This window comes from Anomaloglossus baeobatrachus, chromosome 2 (genome assembly GCF_048569485.1).
Source record: "Anomaloglossus baeobatrachus isolate aAnoBae1 chromosome 2, aAnoBae1.hap1, whole genome shotgun sequence".
NCBI classification, from domain to species: domain Eukaryota; kingdom Metazoa; phylum Chordata; class Amphibia; order Anura; family Aromobatidae; genus Anomaloglossus; species Anomaloglossus baeobatrachus.
In genome coordinates, this window is record NC_134354.1 from 549,088,519 (window position 1) to 549,111,494 (window position 22,976).

The 22,976-nt window shown below is 39.1% G+C and overlaps 1 protein-coding gene across 2 annotated transcripts in view; it reads right to left on the bottom strand.

Moving 5' to 3' along the window:
- The window catches only part of MYO16 (myosin XVI), a 926,147-nt gene that overhangs the window by 342,609 nt on the left and 560,562 nt on the right, over positions 1–22,976 (bottom strand). For both annotated transcript variants that reach the window (XM_075336677.1, XM_075336676.1), the window contains exons 12-13: positions 15,388–15,453; positions 14,708–14,835 (exon numbers count right to left, since the gene is read on the bottom strand). In XM_075336677.1, coding sequence (XP_075192792.1) covers positions 14,708–14,835; positions 15,388–15,453 — 194 coding nt within the window. The remainder of the gene's footprint in view (positions 1–14,707; positions 14,836–15,387; positions 15,454–22,976) is intronic.

Here is a 22,976-nt window from a genome sequence, read left to right on the forward strand (position 1 = left end):
ACATTTAGCGACTTACCAGCGATCCCGAAAATGATGCGACCTGATAAGGAACGCCGGTAAGTCGCTGGGAGGTCGCTGGTGAGATGTCACACAGTCAGACCTTACCAATGACTCAGTAACGATACAGGTCGCAGTGGCAACCTGTATAATGATCTCTGCTATCATTGGGACCCTGTCACACAGTGTCAAACATAGTGATGTGTCCTGCCCAGCAGGATATCGCCTTTGAAGAAAATAAACCAGAACAGTGTTTAACGATCAGCGATTTCACAGCAGGGGCCAGGTCACTGCTTAGTGTCACACACTAAGAACGAGATAGCTGGTGAGACCCCAATTACATCACAAAACCTGTGACTCAGCAGTGATCTCACTAGCGATCTCGTTATGTGAGAAGTACCTCTAAGTGTTCTATTATCAATTCTTTACTTACTGTCAACTTGGACTCCTCCCGACCATCACTTCTATCATGATTATTGTTGATTGTTGCATCAGTTTTTTGGGAGAAGACAGATACAAAATACGAATTTAGTATCTCCACCTGCTGTTCCACCTTGTTGATTGTTTCACCTTCTTTGATTCTGCAGGACTCCTATGGTCTACTTCACTTTTCTTTTGCTTTTAACAAACCCTTAAAATCCTTTTACCTTACTCTTTGCCTCTTTTGAAGCCTCAATTCGCGTTCGGCCTTAGCTCCTTTGACGCTTGTCTTGCAGAGTCTGCAAACTGCCATGTATTCTTCCCTAGGTATAATGCCCATCTTCCACTTGATGTATGTTTCCTTTTTCTTTTTAAGCAGGTGATGTAATTTTTTGTTCATCCATCCTGGTTTCTTTATGACTTTCCCATTTTTCTTCCTTTTAGGTATTGTTAGTTTTTGTGCATTAAGCATTTCCTTACAGATTTCCTATCCCTCGTGTGCAGTTTTGTGCCTAAGAATTAGGTGCCATGGAATTCTATCAATTTTTGCCTTTAGGCCCTTGAAGTCCGCTCTGCTAAAGTCAAGCCTTGAAGTCTGTGTCTTCTCAGGTGTTCCCCCTCTTGCAACCCCAAATTCAAGGAAGGCATAATAGCTGAGTCCCAGGGTCCCTGCTAAACTTAGTCCCTTAACTTATCTAATATCTTTTAAGAAAATACTAATATAATTCCAGTTTGACCTTTAAAATCCCAACTTTTGCTGAATTACAAAATAAAATAAAAAAAATAAAAAGCTATTAAAGATCTTTTTTTATGTAGCTATTTTTTCATATGTTTTTTTTACCCTAACCCTAGGCTTTATACCTAACTCTAGCATCAGTTTCCTCAGAGAAGGCCTGATGCTTTTGCTTAGGATTTTCTGATAATTGATTAAATCTCTTTTGCCCTCCACACACTTCAGGTTTCCAGTGCCAGGGAAGGAAAACAACCCAGATTATCACTGAGCCACCGCCATGCTTCACTGTAGGCAGTGTGCTCTTATCAACGCATGTTTCATTTTTCCCAACATTTTGTCTTGTGAAATATGCTTCCATCTGTTTCTCTAAGAACATAGGAACATTCACTGCTTTTGTATCTTTTTGTATCTCTTTTTTGTTTGTGCAATAAAATTTTTTCTTCTCTTTACTTTTTGGATCATTCTGTAAATAACTAAAGAATATTAGTAACTGAAGGCCACTGTCCACAAGGAATGGGCTAAGATTCCTCAAGAGAACTGCCAGAAGCTGATGTCTAGCTATGAATCACATATGTTATGAAGGTATCATAAAAAAGGGGTGAATAATTCTGAGACTGCAGTCATCAGAAAAAAATGGAATTTTTCTGTTGCATTTGGAGAAATCATTTGATTTATTAGTTTAGCTGAGGTATTTAAATTGTTCTGGTTTGATGTTTGTTTTTCTTGCAAACAACAGAAAGTTTGTAAAATTTGCTAATAAAACTAATATGCAACAGGGATTAGTCATTTAGATTGCAACTTTATGTGGGATTTCCTGTGGAATCCCCATGGGAATAATTCCGATACTTTTGGACACAACCTTATTTTATGTATGTTATATCAGAGAATGGTACTGTGCTATGTTAGTATTGAAGCAAAAACAGTTTCTGAAGAAACTGTGCTATGTTAGTCATGTTGCATGTGCCTTCAAGCCATTGTCTAATTTAGAAAGGAACTCTAAAATGTATACAGAGGGGTTTCCAATCTAGTCTGATCTATTAGCTGGAGTAGAAAGCAACTAAAAGCAAACCAGTAATAGCATCTCTTGATCTGAAGGACTCAGCAACTAAGAATAAATTTAGAATAGCGTCTCTTGATCTAAAGGACCCAGCATACTCATGCATTATAAAAACAACCCAAAGATTTAGATCGGAACAGTGTAATTCTGCATTAAACAAGCCCTTTAACATCTATGTCCTTCATATAAAGAAGATGGAATGCTATTAGATACTTAGAATTGGTTTTTTTTTTAAACCTGTGGTTTCATGAAATTGTATGAACACTGACATTTAAAGCATTCCAGCAAATACGGTAGGCACACGTGTATCGGTATTTGTAAAATAAGCACAAGCTTCATGTTTGCTCTACACTGAAAGATAATGCCAATCACAGCTAAGCAAACAATATCTAGGCTAATACTAAATATCCTGGATAAATCATAAGGAGAAGCATCAGCAAGACTATAAAATGAAGTGTAAATATGTATAGAGCAAGACAAGAACAGCAAGCCATAAAACCTCAAATAATTACACTGGGAATTGTAAATATATCTCTAAAAATGCATGAGTTCCTTCTGGAGAATAAGGAACAACATAATCTTGTAGAAGAATTTTTATCACAAAATGCAGAAGGACAGGTCTAACATATTGAGGAACATACGACCCGCTGGTTTCATGGAGATTGTACTAAAATCATATTTGACATGACAATTTTGCTAACCAAAGACATGCAATAGCTGATCCTCAAGCCCTCATCAATGTTAGAAAAGAAATAGTTCTAGATACAACTGAGGCCACTTATCTTCTGCAACTTGAAACAGAAGCACCTTCCACCCAAAATGCGTGGCTTTGAAAATGACCCAATGTAAAAGATTGTATGAAATTTCACCTTTAGAAGCCTAATTCAGCTATATGAACATTTTCATGTGAAAGGTATTTATTAGTGATGAACAAATATATTCGGCACTATTCGTTACTATATACAAATATTAAGGTACTTGGGATATTTGTTACTCGTTGAGTATTTTGGTATTCACCTCATGAGTTTCAAGTTCCTTCCTTGCATGTTTGGTGCCTGATTTTCAGTCACTAGGCATACAGGGATTGCCTGCCAATCACAGTAATGTCATAGTCGTCTTTGCTAATGACATTACTGTGATTGGCAGGTTCAGTGAAAAAAATGACGTCTGGTCCCCCCACCTTTTTGCGATAACCAGAGCAAGTAAAGTCAACAGCTACAGGCTGAAGCCTCCAACTGTGTTCTTTATCTTGGCTGGTTATCAAAAATATAAAGTTCCCTCACACTGATTTTTTTTTTCACAGGGTTGGGATTGGGAGGTCTTATAGACACTTTTCCATTACCAACCCAGGGCTTGATGGCAGCTGTGATTTTTGACAAATTACAGGTGACATATATTACCCCAATTGGCACCACACCAGGGCAGTCGGGTGAGCCAGGTAAAGTACCAGAATTAGCGCATCTAATGGATGGACCAATTGTGGGGTGGCTGTGGGCTGCTATTTTTAGGCTGGGGAAGGACCAATAACCATGAATCTTCCCAGATTGAGAATACTAGTCCCCAGCTGTCTGCTTTATCTGTGCTGGTTATAAAAAAGGGGCAGTAGCCCACGTAATTTTATTTAATATTTATTTACATATTTAAAAAAAACTCCATGGGGAAGCCTCTATTTTTGATAACCAGTCCAGATAAAACACATAGCCGGGTGCTGCAGCTGTCTACCTGCACTGGTTATAACAAATAGGCAGGAACTGCACATCAAAGTGGTGTAATACTCTGACAACATTGTTCCCAGAAGCAACCTATATTTCAGAGATGCATCCGGGCATCTTCTCTATGCTGTTCTCATTTAATTTCACCAGTTTTCAATCGATTTCAGCATTTTTACAGCCCTGACAGACATCCCCAGAGGGTCTGCTGTAAAATTATTTGAGTCTCCCATTGACTTGCTTTACATTAGTTATTCTTAGTGAGTACATGAATAGTACAAAATATTAGAGACAAATAATCCGAACCCAAATATTTTAGTTTTCTCCCATCTTTAGTGTTAATTGATTTTCTTTGTATCATGTAGACCAGTGTTTCTCAAACTCCAGTCCTCATGGCCCCCAACAAGTCATGTTTTCAGGATTTTCTTACTATTGAACAGGTCATGGAATCACTATCAAGGCATCACCTGTGCTATATTAAGGAAATCCTAAAAACATGACCTGTTGGAGGTCATGAGGACTGGAGTTTTGGAACCACTGATGTAGACCCATGCCTTGATACACCTCAAATTATGTGTACTCAGACACTGACAGAAATTTTAGAATATGCCTAATATTGTGTCTATAATATAACTTAAACTACTCAGTGCATATTTCCTCCTTTATTTTATTTTGCTCTTACAGTATATTTCTGCCCTACATATTTTTACAGTTGGCTTTACTCTATAAGGAGGTTGTTTGTAAATTCTGAAATTAGTTTTGTGTGATAAAAAGCTAATATGTTTCTGCCTTTTCATCATCATTACTTTTAAGTTTTTTAAGAAATTGCTTTTATGATAATATCCACTGCAAAATTTGCATTGAGTGGGAATGTAAAATTGTGCCTTAAAGGGTTATTGCCATCTCCAAGCTCTTATCCTAATAAGTAGGCATAATAATAATATTAGCAAATGCTTCTAATTAAAAATGTAGTATAGTTCTTCTGATTCACTATGTCGCATACCTCATGTGCAGAGCATTAGCCATCCACGTATATAGTGACAGTTAGAGAAACCAAGGAAAAAATTGTGAAAACATACCCTGCTGTAACTAAATAAAAGCATAGTGCATATAAACATAGGGTACTTAGTAAACACTGTTTTTGGGACCCGGTCGCTCTCAGCCCTTAGCCACATTGAGGCCTATTTTAGACCCATGATAAGGTTTTAATATTAGAGAGTGTAGGTACTATCCCAACTGGGTACACCTTGGCGTTGGTGGGATAGCTTTATGCTTTTTTTGATCAAAAACAGTGTTTACTAAGTACCCTATGTTTATATACACTATGCTTTTATTTAGTTACAGCAGGGTATGTTTTCACAATTTTTTCCTTGGTTTCTCTTTGTCTCATAGCCAATGTGAACATGGTCTCACAAGTTCCATGTATACCATCTCATACTCCGGCTCACTTTTTTGTTTTTATGTAGTTTTTTTGTATTCAGTACAAACAGGGAGTGGCCCCCTTCTCAGCGAGCTGGACATTTCATTCTGTGAATCCCCCGACTGTGTGTGTCCTGTTGGGACCCGGTCGCTCTCAGCCCTTAGCCACATTGAGGCCTATTTTAGACCCATGGTAAGGTTTTAATATTAGAGAGTGTAGGTACTATCCCAACTGGGTACACCTTGGCGTTTGGTGGGATAGCTTTATGCTTTTTTTGATCAAAAACAGTGTTTACTAAGTACCCTATGTTTATATGCACTATGCTTTTATTTAGTTACAGCAGGGTATGTTTTCACAATTGTTTCCTTGGTTTCTCTTTGTCTCATGGCCAGTGTGAACATGGTCTCACAAGTTCCATGTATACCATCTCATACTCCGGCTCACTTTTTTGTAAATAGTGACAGTTAGTTGCTTGTGGTCATAATTATGGATACCTAAGGTCCTGCAGTGCCTTGCACATGAAGGTAAGTGACATAGTGAATCAGAAGAACTATATTGCATTTCTAATTGGAGGTAAAATAAATAAATAAATCTTTATTTTTATATAGCGCTAACATATTCCGCAGCGGTTTACATACATCAAGAACACTGTCCCCATTGGGGTTCACAATCTAAATTCCTAAATCTAAAAGATAAGAAGTTCTTTTGAGTGTGGGAGGAAACAGGAGTACCGGGAGGAAACCCATGCAAACACAAAGAGAACATACAAACTCCTTGCAGCTGTTGTCCTTGGTGGGATTCGAACCCAGGACCCCAGTGCTGCAAGACTGCAGAGGTATTTACTAATATTATTATTATTACACCTTCTACATATTGGAATAGGATCTTGGAGATGGGAATAACCCTTTATGTAGACCAAGTAGGTGTAGAGAGTTTTCTAGGTTATGCAAGTTCCATTAGAAAAATAATATCAAATATCCTCCTCACAGAAAAACAGAACAAAATCCCTAGTGTCACTTATTTATGTAAAGAAAGGACCGCCATAATAGAGTTCTTATTTAGTTGGAATAGTTTGCCATGTCACTTTGGCAAAGCCCCTAACATGTCAGAAAGCAGGACCCCGATAACTGACGCTATTTTAGAAAGTATACCCCTCAATGAATTCATCTATGAATGTAGTGAGCATATTGGCACCACAGGTGTGCCACAGAATCTTATACTATTGGGCATGTAAGAAAGAATAATTATTTTTCTTTCACTAAAATGTTGTTTTAGACCCAACGTTTTAATTTTTAAAATGGCTAATAGGATAGATTTGACCAAACAATTTGTTCCTTAATTTTACCTAAGTATGCCAATACCCTCCATGTAATTTGGGACTACTTTTAAGGTACACTGAACGTGTTGATCATAATTAGAGAACAGCAATGACTGTAACAGAGAAAGATTATAACTAATTTTTCTGAAGGTAACAACTGTCACTAATCAGTAGGAAGTGTACAGGCCTTTGCTCTGAATGACTTCAGCACATCTGCGGCCACAGGATATCACTAGTCTATCACACTGCTCTGGTTTAATTTTGATCCACCCTTATTCCAGTCTCTTCCACAGTTCTTTGACTGTTGTAGGTTTCTTGGCCATGACTTTGTTACCAAGGATTTTCCAGAGGTTTTGTTTTGGGTTTAGAGCAGGACTCTGGGCTGGCCATTTCACTGTTTCAATGTTTTCTGTTTCAAGGAACTGCTATACCCATTTTGTTGTGTGACAGGGGGCATTGTCCTGCATGAAAACTGCTGGCTGATTGAGTGATGAATGCAAGTTAAGAACTATGTGTTGTTGAAGAAGGTTCTGATAAACACTTGCATTCACTCTGCCATGTAGCTGTATGAGAGGTCCAACTCCTGCTGCATAAAACACTCCCTAAACCATGACACCTCCTTCACCACCTTTCAGTGACTTCTTAACACACTTTGAGCTCAGTCTTTCCCCAGTTTGTCGACTAACATAATGTTTTTCATCAGACCCAAATAAATTAAACTTGCTTTCATCACTAAAATGAACTGTGACTACTTCTCCTTTGTCCACACAATATGCTCCTCACCAAAAGCGAGTCTAGTCTTTTGATTCTTTCTGCTGAGAGGTTACGTCACTGCAGAGGGGGATTTCGGACCAAATGCTCTTAAATGTTGTGACACCGCATGACAAGATAGATCCATACCCTATTCTGTGCTGAACTGGTGAGCAATTCTAGCTGCAGTGTTGAAATGATTACCCATGGAGATTCTCCCCATTAACCAGTCCTCTCTTGTATTTTTCTTTCGAGGGCGACCAGCATTCTTGGAGGACTTGAAAGAGTTTGTGATGCTGTAAAGATGCAATATTCTTGAAATCAAAGACTTGGAACGACCACCTTCTCTTGCTTTGGCCTTCATCAAAGTCAGGTCAGAAAACAGAACCGAATTTGGATGTCGGGAGATCAGGTATGCAGAGGGAAACACAAGGGGCACAGGGGACAGAAGACAAGACCGGAGGGTGAGGAGACACAAACACGGGAAGAAGGATGAACCAGGATGGGTAAACAAATGACAAGAGCGGGAAGTCAGGGACCGAGACAGACGGCCGAACGGGGGAGGGTACAGGTCAGGACCCAGTAACAAGGAGTCCAATCAAACAGGAAATCTCACCATATATAAAAGGGGGGTGGATTTGAACTTTTATATAAATGTTTTAAAAAAAAATGTTAAACTTTTTCTTTTCACTGTATTAGTTAATTCCCTGAGGAGGACTTGAACCTGAGATCATGCTATTGCGTTTGCTATATACACTAATACCACAGATGGGCTAGTTTACACAGGAGTACTGTTTTTACAGATACAGGGGTCATCAGCAGACCCCTGACATTGGAACTTATCACTTTCCCTCACTCCAATTGTGTCCTATCCCTACACTATTCACAACAAAATGGCTGTGCAGCCCATGATCTTGCCTTTTTACAAGCCGGGTCACATGGTGCATGGCCCAATCACAGCCATGTCAATACTTGGCATGGCTGTGATGGCTCTGGAATTGCCCAAAGCCCAAAAGCTTGGTGATTGCCTGTGCTACTGCCTTTCAACAGGCTTTATTTGGATAGCACACATGAACAGGAAGATGGATATAGAGTTAGAAGTCCATGTTTGGGTCCAAGACCCGGACACATGGTTTTTGGTACGAACCTTTACAGTTTAAAGTTTACTTTACAGTTCGGGTTTGCTCATCCCTAGCCAGAATCAATCAATGGAAATGTAAAGACTCGCTCCTCAGAGTGTTCAAATGTGGGTTCACTTGTCTCCAGGGACTCGCCATTGTGGAAGGAAGGAGGATCAGGTTGAGGATTATTTGGTCCAGACTCTTAGCTTCTAAGACTGGACCATTTGGAAGACAGGGTGTTGTGGGAAACTAATTGGAACCATTATCTGCCAGCCAACTGACTACCTTTTCTGGCTTCAATAGTGTTGTTCGCATACCCCTGAAAAGTGGGACAAGAAGTTAGGTCTCTGTGTTTGTTGTGCTCCCACCTGCAAACTATATGGTTTTATTTAAAAAAAAAAAAATGTAGTCCTGAAAAATATTTCTTGGGGAGGGCCACCTGCTAGTCCTCCAAAATGTATGTGTTAGGGCTGCCTGCTGAGCCTCTAAAATTTTTTAGAAGGCGCTGCATGATGTTGACATTCTAAAAATTTATAACAAGGGCTACACGATGACTTTGTTCACATGGTGGAGTAGGAGGAAAAGGATAATAAAAATAATAAACCATGAATCGTATACCCTTTTTTGGTTGGGAAAAGCTGCATGGGAATTCACCAGAAAAAAAAGAACATTTGAATCGGCTTTATGTTCCACCGTTGTTATCTGCTGGTGTTGAGAAGTCGGGGTCAATCTAAGTCTTGTTGATTTTGAAAAAAGTCAGTGTATCAGTATTCTCATTGACAGGCGGATCTGCCTATCAGTTATTATGCCCCCAGCAGCACTAAAAACCCACAGAATCAACTTAAACATGGAGGGAGTTGTGAATGCAGTTTGCAAGACTCTGATTTGGCTCAAGTCTGTGGCGAGTAAACATTTTGGAGCGAGTGCTGCATAATGACTCTGTGGATATGGTAGAAGAGGAGGACAAGAAAAATATAAAAACATGCACCATATACCCTTTTTGGGGGGAGAAGGGGTGCATGAGAATACACCAGAAAAAAGCAAACATTTGAATTGGCTTTATGTTCCTCTGCTGTCATTCACTGGGATTGAGAAGTCATTGTCAATCCAGGCCTTGATCATTTTCAGAACAGTTGGCTTCTCAGCATTTTCATTTGACAGGCGAATATGCCTATTAGTTATTATGCCCTCAGTGGCACTAAAAACCCACAGAATCAACTTAAGCAGGGATGGAGCAGTGGCTGAAACCTACGAGCCTCAGATTCGGCTCAACTCCAAGGATTATACAAATTTCTGAGTGAGGGCCGCCTAATGGCTCTCTAAAATTTATGATTGAGGGCTACCTGATGACCCTGTTGATATAATGAAGGAAGACAAGGAAAAGAATAAACCATTAACCATATATCCTTTTTGGATGAGAAGGGGTGCATGGGAATACACCAGAAAAAAGGAACATTTGATTTTGATTTATGTTCTGCTGCTGTTATCCAGTAGAGTTGAGAAGTTTGAACCAATTCAGGCATTGTTCATTTTCAGAACAGTTAGCTTGTCAGCTTTTTCAGATCACAAGTGGATATGACTATCAGTTATTATGCCCCCAGCAGCACTAAAAACCCATGGAATCAACTTAAGCAGGGAGGGAAAAGTGACTGTAGACCGCAAGCCTCAGATTTGGCTCAATTCCATGGACAATACACTTTTTTGGATGGGAAGTGGTACACGGGAATAAACCAGGAAAAAGGAACATTTGATTTAGTTTTAAGTTCTACTTCTGTCATCTATAGCCTGGGTATTAAGGCTTTGTTCACACATTGCAATTTTGGTATGATTTTTGCAGAGATTTTAATGAGCTTTATGTAAATTAAAAGCTGATTTTTACCGTACTAGCAAAAGTTATTAGGTTTCACAAATCTAATGCACACAATTTTTTTTTTCCTGACTGAAATAGAAAACTGCTGCATTTTTTAAAGAATGCTATATTTGGAGATAGTCTAAGGAGTGGAGGAGGCATTTTTTTTTCTTTTTGATTTGCCTTATATAGAAGTTATATAGTAGTATATAAGTCATTATATAAGAAAGAATGTTTCCTCACATATTTTTCCTTTAAAAGGCATTTTATCTTCTATTTTGTATGTTTTATTGTCACTCTTTAACTCCTTCACCCCTCAGTCAGTTTTCACCTTCATGACCAGGCCATTTTTTTCAATTTTGACAAGTGTCACTTTATGAGGTTATAACTCTGGAATGCTTCAATGGATCCCAGTGATTCTGACATTTATTTTTGTGACATATTGTACTTCATAATAGTGGTAAACTTAGGACAATATTTTTCGGGTTTATTTGTGAAAAAAAAAATTGCAATTTTCAAACTTTGAATTTTTATGTCCTAAAACCAGAGAGTTATGTCAAACAAAATAGTTAACAAATAAAATTTCCCACATGTCTACTTTCCATCAACACCATTTTTGAAACATAATTTTTTTGTTAGGAAGTTAGAAGAGTTTTTCAGCAATTTCTCAATTTTTTCCTACAAAATTTACAAAACCATTTTTTTTACGGACCACATCATATTTGAAGTGACTTTGAGATGCTTAGGTGACGGAAAATACCCAAAAGTGACACCATTCTCAAAATTGTACCCCTCAAACTGCTCAAAACCACATTTAACAAGCTTATTAACCATTTAGTTGCTTCACAGGAACTAAAGAAATGTGGAAGGAAAAAATGAAAATTTTACTTTTCCCACAAAAATGTTATTTGTAGACCCAAATTTTGCATTTTTACAAGGGTAACAAGAGAAAATGCACCATAAATTTGTTATGCAATTTCTACTGAGTATGCCGATACCACATATGTGGTGGAAATTTATTGTTTGGGCGCACGGCATGGCTCAGAATGGAAGGAGCGCTATTTGAGATTTTGAATGCAAAATTGTCTGAAATAGATGCCAGGTCATGTTTAGAGGGCCCCGGATGTGCCTAAAAAGTGGAGCTCCCCGATAACTGACCCCATTTTGGAAACTGGACCCCTCATTGAATTTTTTAGATGTTTAATGATCATCTTAAACCTCCAGGTTCTTAACAGAATTAACGGATTAACGGATTAATAACAGAAATTACATTGAGCAGTGAAAACAAAGAAATATATTTTTACAACAAAACTGTTGCTTTATCATCAATTTTTTTTATTTTCACAAGGGTAACAGGAGAAATGCACCATATATTTTGTTGTGCAATTTCTTCTGAGTACACTGATTCTACATGTGTGGTGGAAATCTACTGTTTAGGCGCACGGCAGGGATCGGAAGTGACGTAGCACCATTTGACTTTTTGAATGCAAAATTGTCTCGAATAGATAGAGGATGCCATATCTCGTTTGGAGAGCCCCTGATGTGCCTAAACAGTGGAGCTCCCCCACAAGTGACCCCATTTTGGAAACTAGATCCCTCAAAGAATTTATCTAGATGTTTGGTGAGCACCTTGAATGCTCACCAAACAGGTGCTTCACGGAATTTTAAGAATTTTATAACATTGAGCCATGAAAGTGAAAAATACATTTTTAACCACAAAACTGTTGCTTTAACCCCAAATTTTTCAAATTCACTAACAGGAGATAATGGACCTGACAATTTGTTGTGCAATTTCTCCAGAATATGCCAATACTCCAAATGTAGTCAAAAACTACTTTTTTTTGTACAGTACAAAGTGAAGAAGGTAAGGAGCGCCATATTTGACTTCAGATATAGTTAGAATGGTTTATAGGTGCCATGTCCCATTGGCAAAGCCCCTGAAGTGCCTAAACAGCGGAGCTCCCCCACAAGGGATCCTATTTTGGAAACTAGACCCCTCAAAGAATTTATCTAAACATTTGGTGAGCACCTTGAACCCCCAGAGGTTTCACAGAATTTTATAACAGCAGTGAAATAAAAAAATACATTTTTAACCACAAAACTGTTACTTTAACCCCAAATTTTTCAAATTCATTGGAGTAACAGGAGATAATGGACAAGATAACCCATTGTGCAATTTCACCTGAGTACACTAATACCCCATATGTATAGGTAAATTACTGTTTGGGCATACGGCAGGGCCCGGAAGGGAAGGACCACCAATATTCCATATGTTGTCGAAAACTCTTTTGAGTCATAGTTCAAAATGAAGGCGAGAAGAAACACAATATTTGAGTTCAGATTTAGTTGGAATGGTTTGCGGGTGCCATGCCAAATTGGCAGAGCCCCTGAGGCGCCAGAACAGCAGAAACCCCCAACAAGTGACCCTATTTTACAAACTTCACGCCTCAATTTATCTAGGAGTGCAGTGAGCACCTTGACACCACAGGTGTGTTACAAAATGTCATACTATTGTGCAGTGAACAAAAAATAATTACATTTTTACCACTAAATTGTTGCTTTAACTCCAGATTTCCAATTTTCACAAGGGGAATAGGTAAAAAAGGCCCTATTATGTGTTACACAATTCTGTTGAATGTAGCAATACCCCACATATGACAGTACAGTACTATTTGGCCACATCACAGGGCTTGGAAGCACCATTTGATCTTTGGAGCACAGATTTTCCTAGAATAATTTGCAGGCCACATGTGCAGAGCCCCTTAGTGAAAGAACAGAAACAAAAAAACTTCAAATGACCACATTTTAGATATTACACCCCTCTGGGAATTCATCTACGGAGGTAGTGACGATTTTGTTTCTGGAAAAATAACCATGGTGTCAAACGCAGTAAATGTTGCAGAATTAAAAATTGCAAATAGATCCTTGTCGTGCCCAGTGCCTTGTAGTTCCTGTACACTGTGGCCAGCTTGTGCTTCTTGATACCTGCACTACTTAAATTAAGAGAGCTCTCTTCACTACAACAATCCCAAACATGTATATGCTAACTGTAATTTAGGCACATTGTGGTGCTCAGAAGGGAGAGGGGCATTTGGATTTGGGAGTGCAGATTTTGCTGGTTTTCTTATTTGAGGGGGAGAGCCATAGCATTTTTCCAGAGCCTTTCTGCTACCAGTAATATGGAAGCCCCCAATATTTCCATTAACAGATGACAGACCAGAGTGGTTACTTGTGTTTTTGTTGGTTGGATTTAATGCTACTTGGTGGCAATTTGGGTGCAGAACATTTTGTATCAGATTACATTTATCTTCTGCTCTATGCTGAGCACTTAAATCAAGGTTTTCATCTACCAAATTTTGCAGATTGAAAGATGCACCGGATTATGAGACGCACCGCAAATTTAAAGGGAGAAAATAAGAAAAAAAATATTTTTTAATGCTAAAATTGGGATACATCTTATAATCCTAGAGTTTGTTTACTAATCAGGATATAGCTCACCAGGGCAGGGAGGGCACACTGGTGGAATGGGGTCACATGAAGCAAGGTCTTAGCTGAAGAATGTTGGTGGCTGCACAAGTGAGTCAATGCTGTTAACCCGGGGCTGGGAGGAGGGGGGGTCAGAGCGATGCAATGTAGGTGCCATTTATCTTCAGGGAGTGGACTTGATGGGCTTCAGGAAAATGGATATGGAGGCAGCGCATGCACATATTAAGATCTCGTAGAGCCAAGATCTCCATATGCGTTGGCACCGCTTTCTATACAATGGACTATATATTTATAGTAGTGGATACAAACAAATGCAAGAATAGGCCTTTTGCCATGCAAAATCTCATAATAATGTAAAATTATTAAAAAATGGGACCCCTTTCCATCTTGAACCAATGATGGGTGTGTGTGTATATATATATATATATATATATATATATATATATATATATATATATATATATATATATATATATATTTCTGCTTTATTAAGTGTTACAAAATAGTGGCAATGTGGAGTTCACAAGATTTATAAGGAGAACACACATCTCTGACCTTCATTTCAACAAGCAGTAATGAAAATGGAACTCAGATAAGCTTGTATGGCTGGGTTTACTGTATAATTAATATTGGGCCAATGGCTTACTGCACCTACAATAACACATAGAGCTAATTATACAATGAATATTCAGCTGAGCATAACCAATGCAAAGATGTCTTTCTATCACCATTTACTATTCTAAGCCCACTTCTCTACAAGGTCATGAGATAATACATGCACAATGCCGCACACAGTCCTCTTAACAACACAAACAAATTAAATATGCTAATACCAGGCAGGCAGTACCTTATGATAAAGCACTGAGGTCTTCTCTCTTGGAAAACCATATGGTAAGCCCTCTCTGAACAAGCAAATATGTGAGGAGGAAGCGAAGAGCACAAGCGTCCAGAGATATTATGGTATAACTGAGTAACCTAGAGATAGGAAAAGTAGAAAAAAGATAATTTAGAATCTCAAACCGGATTTAAGCATAAACTTTCAATGTCACTGACTTGCTAAAGTGCTTTTTTGGTATCATGTTCTAGCTTTAGTTATTTTCGTGCTTTAATTATTTTTTTTTCTAGAAAATTAAATCCTGTTGTACAATTTTACCTAGTAAGCAAACTGCTCTCCTAAATGAGGAATTTGTATGTAGGAGATTTTATTCATGGTCTTAGTGGACATTCAGGATAACTAAAGGAGTTAAGATTTTTCACATTTTTTTGTTCTATGATTTATTAAAAAAATGTTTTATTTAAAACAATTGACATAAAAGTCAGTCTAATAAAATGCACAATGGCATCCAGTTGTTGAGACCTGGTGAGAGTTTTTTTTTTAAATATTTGTTTAGTCACCGTTTCTACAAAATAAAAATTCACAAAAGACAATTTGTATGAGAAAAAGCATAGGTTAATGAAAAAAGCTGATTACAAACTTCATGAAACAGCAGCAAAAATGACTTTACTAACCTAAAAATAAGCTCTTACCAGAGATGAGTAGATTGGGAGATCTTTGTAAGGATTAACTAGCAGCAAAATATTCCCAATGTAGGTCTGAAATAGAGTTTAATAAAGAATTACACACAATTTACAATAACCATCTGGCGCAATTTAATTCAAGTCAAACTGTAAGGCCATTGTAATGTAATGTGGTGACATCTGGCCTTTATGTGGTACTGGGCTCCATTATTAGCACAACAGACGTGGTTATGGTTATGCAAAATATATGAGAGATTCGAGAGAAGACTATCATCACACCATTGTTTGAAGTTCCGTTCTTGACGTTTTTCTATTCTAGTATAGGAAAAGAAAAACTAACCTCCAGCAAGAAACTGCACAGTTCAATGGCAGACATAAAAAAAAACACCAAACCATAACCATAGTGGAGTTTGTTTGGTTTGTCTTCTATTGGCTGTCATTTTATCCCAAAAAAAATAGCAGTCATGGTGAAATATTTTTGTCTAGTAAAAGTCATGAAACTTGTGGAAGATCCAAAGTGGGTACCTAGTTTAATACTGATACTTTGCTAAACAGTATATACCATATATGAGTATGTGATCTAATGCATATAAATAAGATGTTTGATAAGTTAATACCAGAAATGTCCTATACTTTGGCAACCCTGAGACTTTGGTTGTGACATAGAGAGCACACACAAAGATCAGTTCTGTGATGTCACTAAGTTACGGACGTCACCAAGAGTGAGAAATTCCAGGTCTGGCGCTGACCAGGAGTGATCATTGGTGCCTTGTTCTCTGAACGAGGCGCCATAGGTTGGAATACCAATTTGGAGGACATTGTGGGATGAGTACAGCATGGATTACGTTGGAGAATCATGGAACTTACACTTACTGAGTTAGTAATGGGGGTGTGTGAGACAGATGCCTCTCCATTACTAACAATTCGCAACTGACATCAACCCCATTAACTACCAGGGCAATCGGGAAGAGCAGGGTCGAAGCACCAGAACTCATGAGGCTATGGATTCATAAATTCTGGGGTGGCTGCGAGCTGCTATTTTTAGGCTGGGAAGTGCCAAGTAACCATAGCCTTCCCAGCCTGATAATACAAGCCTGCAGCTATCTGCTTCACATTGGTTATCAAAATAGGGGGCGCCCACGCCATTTATTAAACTATTTATTAAGTTAAACAATGCTAAAAACACACTTTAGTGCCAAGTGAAAGGGACTAAAGGGTGCAAGTGTACAACCCCCCGTATTCTAAGCTTTTCCTCCTACATCAACTCTTCCTGAACTGCTTCCAGAGGATGCTGTGACAAGCATTGTACCACCAGGGCTTTTATAAGACCCGATGACGTGGTATGGCCAGCTAAACACAGTAATACCAGTAGCCAACATAGCTATTGCATTACCGTGCATGTTGGGCAAACTTTGCATGTTTATTGGCTGTCTAACAGCCATGAAACATGCAGGGCGAGGACTCAAGCTTTCGCTTGAGCACCCGCGATATTCAATTGCACAAGCTCCCTGATGCTCGTTTGAGTATCGAACAGTGATGATCTTGCTTGCGCATCAATTATGCCCAATTAGCCATTTTTACTCCCCATTGTCATGTGGCTCATTAGTGTTAAAAGGTCTCAAGTGTAAATGGGGTGCAGGCATGTTAAATTTGGTGTTATCGCTCATACTGCTTACTACAAGTTCAGCATGGCAACTCATGACAAAGAATTTTCTTAATATCCGTAAAAAAGAATTGTTGCTCTACATAAAGATTTTCTAGGCTATAAAAAGATTGTCAACACTCTAAAACTGAGCTGCATGATGGCCAAGACTATACAGAAGTTTAACAAGACAGGTTCCACTCAGAACAGGCCTCACCGTGGTCGACCAAAGAAGTTGACTGCATGTGCTCAGTGTCATAGACAGAGGTTGTCTTTTCAAAATAGACATGGGTACTGCCAGGATTGCTGCAGAGGTTACAGGGGTGGGGAGTCCACCTATAGGTGCTCAGACCATATGCTGCACACTGCATCAAATTGGTCTACATGTCATGCCTTCTAAAGATGATGCACAAAAAAGCCCGCAAACAGTTTGCTGTAAAAAAGCAGATTAAGGACAAGGATTATTGGAACTGTGTCTTGTGGTCTGATGAGACCAAAATAAACTTATTTGTTTCAGATGGTGCCAGCATGTGTGACAGCAACCAGATAAGGAGGAGACAGACAAGTGTTTTTCCAACAGTCAAGCATGGTGGTGGGAGTGTCATGGTTTGGGGCTATATGAGTGCTGCCAGCTATGGTGAGCTACAGTTCATTGAGAAAACCATGAATGCCAACATGTACTGTGACAAGGTACAACTACAAATCTACTAATACATTGCTGTCCACCTAGACTGACATTCCAAACAAGGAGAGCACTAGAGAAGCACCCAAGAGGCATATGGTCATTCTGGAGGAGCTGCAAAAGTCCACATCTCAAATGGGAAAATCTGTCAAAGTTGATGGAAAGATGGATGGAGCCAAGTACAGGGCAATTCTTGAGGAAAAGCTGTTAGAGACTGCAAAAGACTTGAGAGTGAGGTATAAATTCACCATCCAACAGGACAACAACCATAAACATACTGCCAGAGCCACAATGGATGGTTAGATCAAATCATATTCATGTGTTTATATTACCCAGTTAAATACCAGACCTAAATACCATTGAGAGTCTGTAACAAGACTGGAAAACTGTTGTTCACAGACGCTCTCCATCCAATATCAACGAGCAAAGAATGCTCAAAAATGTTAGCCTCTAGATGTGAAAAGCTGGTAGATCTCCCTCAAACAATAAAATAAATCCAGCTTACTTGTCCGTAAGAGTGCACAGGAAAAAAAATCAAGAATAAAAGTCCACAGAAAATAAACTAGCACTTCTAAAATACTAACTTTGACTTTGCTTTTAATCTGAAGAAATAAACAAGAGAAAATCAAACGTAGTGGTTGACACGTTTCAAGGCTAAATGCCTCTTAATCATGGCATGACTAAGGAGCGCGTAACCCACTACATGTTGGATTTTTCCTTGTTTGACGTCACCTTTTATCTGAAGAAATAAAGTTCATTTTTAGAACTGCTGGATGTTTTTTTCTGTCAGACATACGTCTGCAGTAATTACAGAGAAAGGTGGTCCAGCAAAGTATTGACTAAGGTAGGCTGAATACAATTGCACATCACAATATTTGGATTTACATATTTAAAATATTGACATAACTATGTATTATATCTTTTACACTTCACAAATACTTGCTACTTATTGGTGAACATAAAATTTCCTTAAAATAAATTTACGTTTTTGGGTATAACGTGAAAAAATGTGAAAAAATTCATGGGTTCTGAATACTTTTTTAAGGCAATATATGTATAATAGGATTTCATACTTCGTCAAGCACCACGTCCATGTTGATGCAGCAGTCTTCATAGATTGCAGAGCACTGCTGTTCTAACATGCATCCTGGTGGAGAAAAGTGTGATCAGACCTATCCATTAACCTTTTTCCAAGTAATAAAATATGTTTTTAATATGCGTTTTTTAACAATTGGATGGGCAGGATTGTGTACATGCGCCTTCATTTTTGAGAACAGGAGATCTGTGCAGACTGTGGGGGAGGTTGCACAAAAAAGGATCTGGGGATTTAAAAAACAAGGGAACCTGTGACACCTGTATATTATGAAGTGTCACAACATCAATTCCTTCTCACATGTTCTTAACCCTAGAACGCATACCTGGGGCCTCGCAGGCCTGCTAGGTTACTTGTTTTCCATGGTAGATTGTTATGGTTGCACGTTCTAGGGTTAAAGAAAAAGTGGACAATCCCTTTAAGTTTGGGAATGAATGAATAAAGATTGGCACTCACATCAAGCTTGCTTTTTTCTTTTCCTTATTTATTCCATCTTCAAAGTAATACAGTGATGCGTTTCGATCAGAAGTACAGATCTTTCTCAAACCATGTACGCGTTAATGTATTACTTTGAAAATGGAATACATAAGTAAAAGAAAAAAGCAAGCTAGATGTAATTCTTTTATTATTGTGGAGTCCATCCTGGGATTCAAGCACCATAAGACGAGAGTGACCACCTGTTTTTTATTATACTTCTTTAAGTTTGGGAATGTTATGGGCTCATCATCTACAAAATGTCACATCATCAATGTAATTTCCTGTAAAAATGTAAAAAAAACACTATTTGTAATGTAAAAAAATTAAATATTTTGTTATATACCATTTTTGCACCTACATTTTTGTCCCTTCTTATTAATTTCCTGCTTTCAAAAGTGTTGGGAAGGGTAGGAAGGATTACCCAAAGGAGAATGTAGTCAGCAACATACGTACAGACAGAAAATAGGAAAAAGGTTTAGCACAAGTCTATGTTTAGCAATGATAGATTTCATTTTCTGTTTTTAGTTCAATGCAAGATGCTTCTTTAATAAATTCAATACACCTTAATCCCAAGATTGGACGAACTGATGAAGGACTCACTCGTCTTAGGAAATCTCTCACCATGAGTTTTTAGTAAATAAATAATATCGGCTTTACTATACGAACACCAAGCAGATTCCTTTTTATCCTTATTCATGTACAGATATCAGCTTGTGGATGTACAAAACTAATGTCATGTTTCTTGCCTCCCTGCCAACTCTTATAAGACTCAAAGCTGAAGCAGAACAGCTCATATAGCTGCCAGAATTATATCTTTAGTAACAGTTGGAGAAAATCATGTCTCAGTTGGGAGGAATAAAACTTGCATTGTGCCATATTTTGTTGTATTACTTCTTCAAAGTTGTCAGTTCACATCAATCATTAAGTAATGGCAACCACACAATGCTTTCCTTCATACTGTACAGCTGTAAAAATAGAATACTGTTTGACAAATGGAAGCCACTCTAAGAAATTTGCTATATTTTATGCAGATGAAAAGGTATAGAGATTGTACTAACAATGTCAACGTCTCTCTGCCGGTCTGATCTTCTATGTCACGTTGTACATTATTAATTTTAGACTAAGGCGGGCTTTGCACACTACGACATCGCAGGTGCGATGTCGGTGGGGTCAAATTGAAAATGACGTACTTCCGGCATCGCATGCGACATCGTAGTGTGTAAAGGCTCGATGATACGATTAACGAGCGCAAAAGCGTCGTAATCGTATCATCGGTGCAGCGTCGATGACCATCGTCCATGATTACGCTGACGCAATGGTCCGATGTTGTTCCTCGCTCCTGCAGCATCACACATCGCTGTGTGTGAAGCCGCAAGAGCGAGGAACATCTCCTACCGGCGTCACTGCGGCTTCCGTAGGATATGCGGAAGGAAGGAAGTGGGCGGGATGTTTACATCCCGCTCATCTCCGCCCCTCGGCTCCTATTGGCCGCCTGCCGTGTGACGTCGCAGTGACGCCATATGACCCGCCCCCTTAATAAGGAGGCAGGTTGCCGGCCAGAGCGACGGTCGCAGGACGGGTGAGTCCATGTGAAGCTGCCATAGCGATAATGTTCGCTACGGCAGTTATCACAAGGATATCGCAGCTGTGACGGGGGCGGGGACTATCGCGCTCGGCATCGCAGCATCGGCTTGCGATGTCGTAGTGTGCAAAGTGCCCCTAAGTTCACATCTGCGTTGTTATTTCTGTTCCTCTGTTCCATCGTTGAAACAGAAAAATGAAAACAATGGCAGTGCCACGTCCATCCTGAGAAAGACAACAACTAGTGCCTACAAGAATTTTTTTTACTTCAAAGGGAATCAATCATCAGGATTTTCCTTCACCATCTAAGAGCAGCATAATTAAGGCTACTTTACACACTGCGATATCGGTCCCGATATCGCTAGTGTGGGTACCCGCCCCCATCTGTTCAATGCAGCAAATCGCTGCCCGTGCCGCACAATATCGCCCAGAGCCGTCACACATACTTACCTGTCCGGCGACGTAGCTGTGACCGGCGAACCGCCTTCTTTCTAAGGGGGCGGTCCGTGCGGCGTCACAGCAACGTCACTGAAGCGTCACTGAACCGCCGCCCAATAGCAGCGGAGGGGCAGAGATGAGCGGGACGTAACATCTCGCCCACCTCCTTCCTTCCACATAGCGGTCGGGAGGCAGGTAAGGGGAGCTTCCTCGTTCCTGCAGCGTCACACGCAGCGATGTGTGCTGCCGCAGGAACGAGGAACAACTTCGTTACTGCTGCAGTAACGATTTTTAAGAATGGACCCCCATGTCGCCGATTAGCGATTTTGCACGTTTTTGCAACGATGCAAAATCGCTTATCGGTGTCACACGCAACGGCGTCGCTATTGCGGCCGGATGTGCGTCACAAATTCCGTGACCCCAACGACTCCGCATTAGCGATGTCGCAGCGTGTAAAGCCCCCTTTAGTGGAGTCAGGCTATGTGCGCACTTTGCTTTTCTACCTGCTTTTCTACCTGCTTTTTCGCTGTTTTTTCAACTGCAGCGTTTTAATGCCAAAATACTTGCGTTCTGCTTTTCAAGCAAAGTCTATGGGAATTTGGGATTTCTTGTGCACATTTTGCTGTTCAAAACGCTGCGTTTTTTGTTGCAGAAATTTGGGCAAAAACTCTGCTTTTTAAAGAAGCAACATGTCAATTGTTTTTGCCATTTGCGTTTTGAACTGCAAGTACCTTGATGCAAAGTGCGCACATAGCCTAACTATAGTCCGATGGGCCCTGGTGCAAAATTTTAACCTGGGCCTCCACCTGCATGTTAGTCAGATGAATGGATTCGGAAAGTATTCTAAATACTAAGAGACATGTGAGCTTGCCCTCAATATAATGCTGCCCCAGTCCTGGTGCCTTCCATTGCTTTAACTCCTTCACGACCGGCCGATTTTACGCTTTCCGTTTTTTTTTCCGCCATTCTTCTTCCGAGAGACATAACTTTTTTATTTTTCAGTCAATATGGTCATGTGAGGACTCATTTTTTGCAGAACGAGCTGTACTTTTAAAATCATGAGTTTTACCATATAGTGTACTGGAAAACATCAAAAAAAAATCCAAATATGGAAAAATTGCAAAAAAAAAAAAGTGCAATAGCATTATTGTTTTTGAGATATTTTATTCACTGTATTCACTATATAGTAAAACTAATGTGTCACTGTGATGCCTCAGGCTCGTGTGAATTCGTAGATACCAAACATATTTTATGCGTGACCTATAGCATTCTCAATTTTTGTGATCTATGGCTCATTGATGGCTTATTTTTTGCGTTTCAGGCTGACGTTTTTAAACGGTACCACTTTTGAGCAGATGCTACGTTTTGATCGCCTGTTATTGCATTTAGCGCAAAATTTGTGGCGACCAAAAAACGTAATTTTGCCGTTTGGAATTATTTTTGCCGCTATGCCGTTTATTGATCAGATTAATTGATTTTATATTTTGATAGATCAGGCATTTCTGAACGCAGTGATACCAAATGTGTGTATATATTTTTTTAACCCTTTAATTTTCAATGGGGTAAAAGGGGGGTGATTTAAACTTTTAGGTTTTTTTATTTTTTTTATTTTTTAAACTTTTTTAACTTTTTTTTTTATTTTACTAGGTCCTCTAGGGGACTATAACGATTAGCTGTCTGATCGC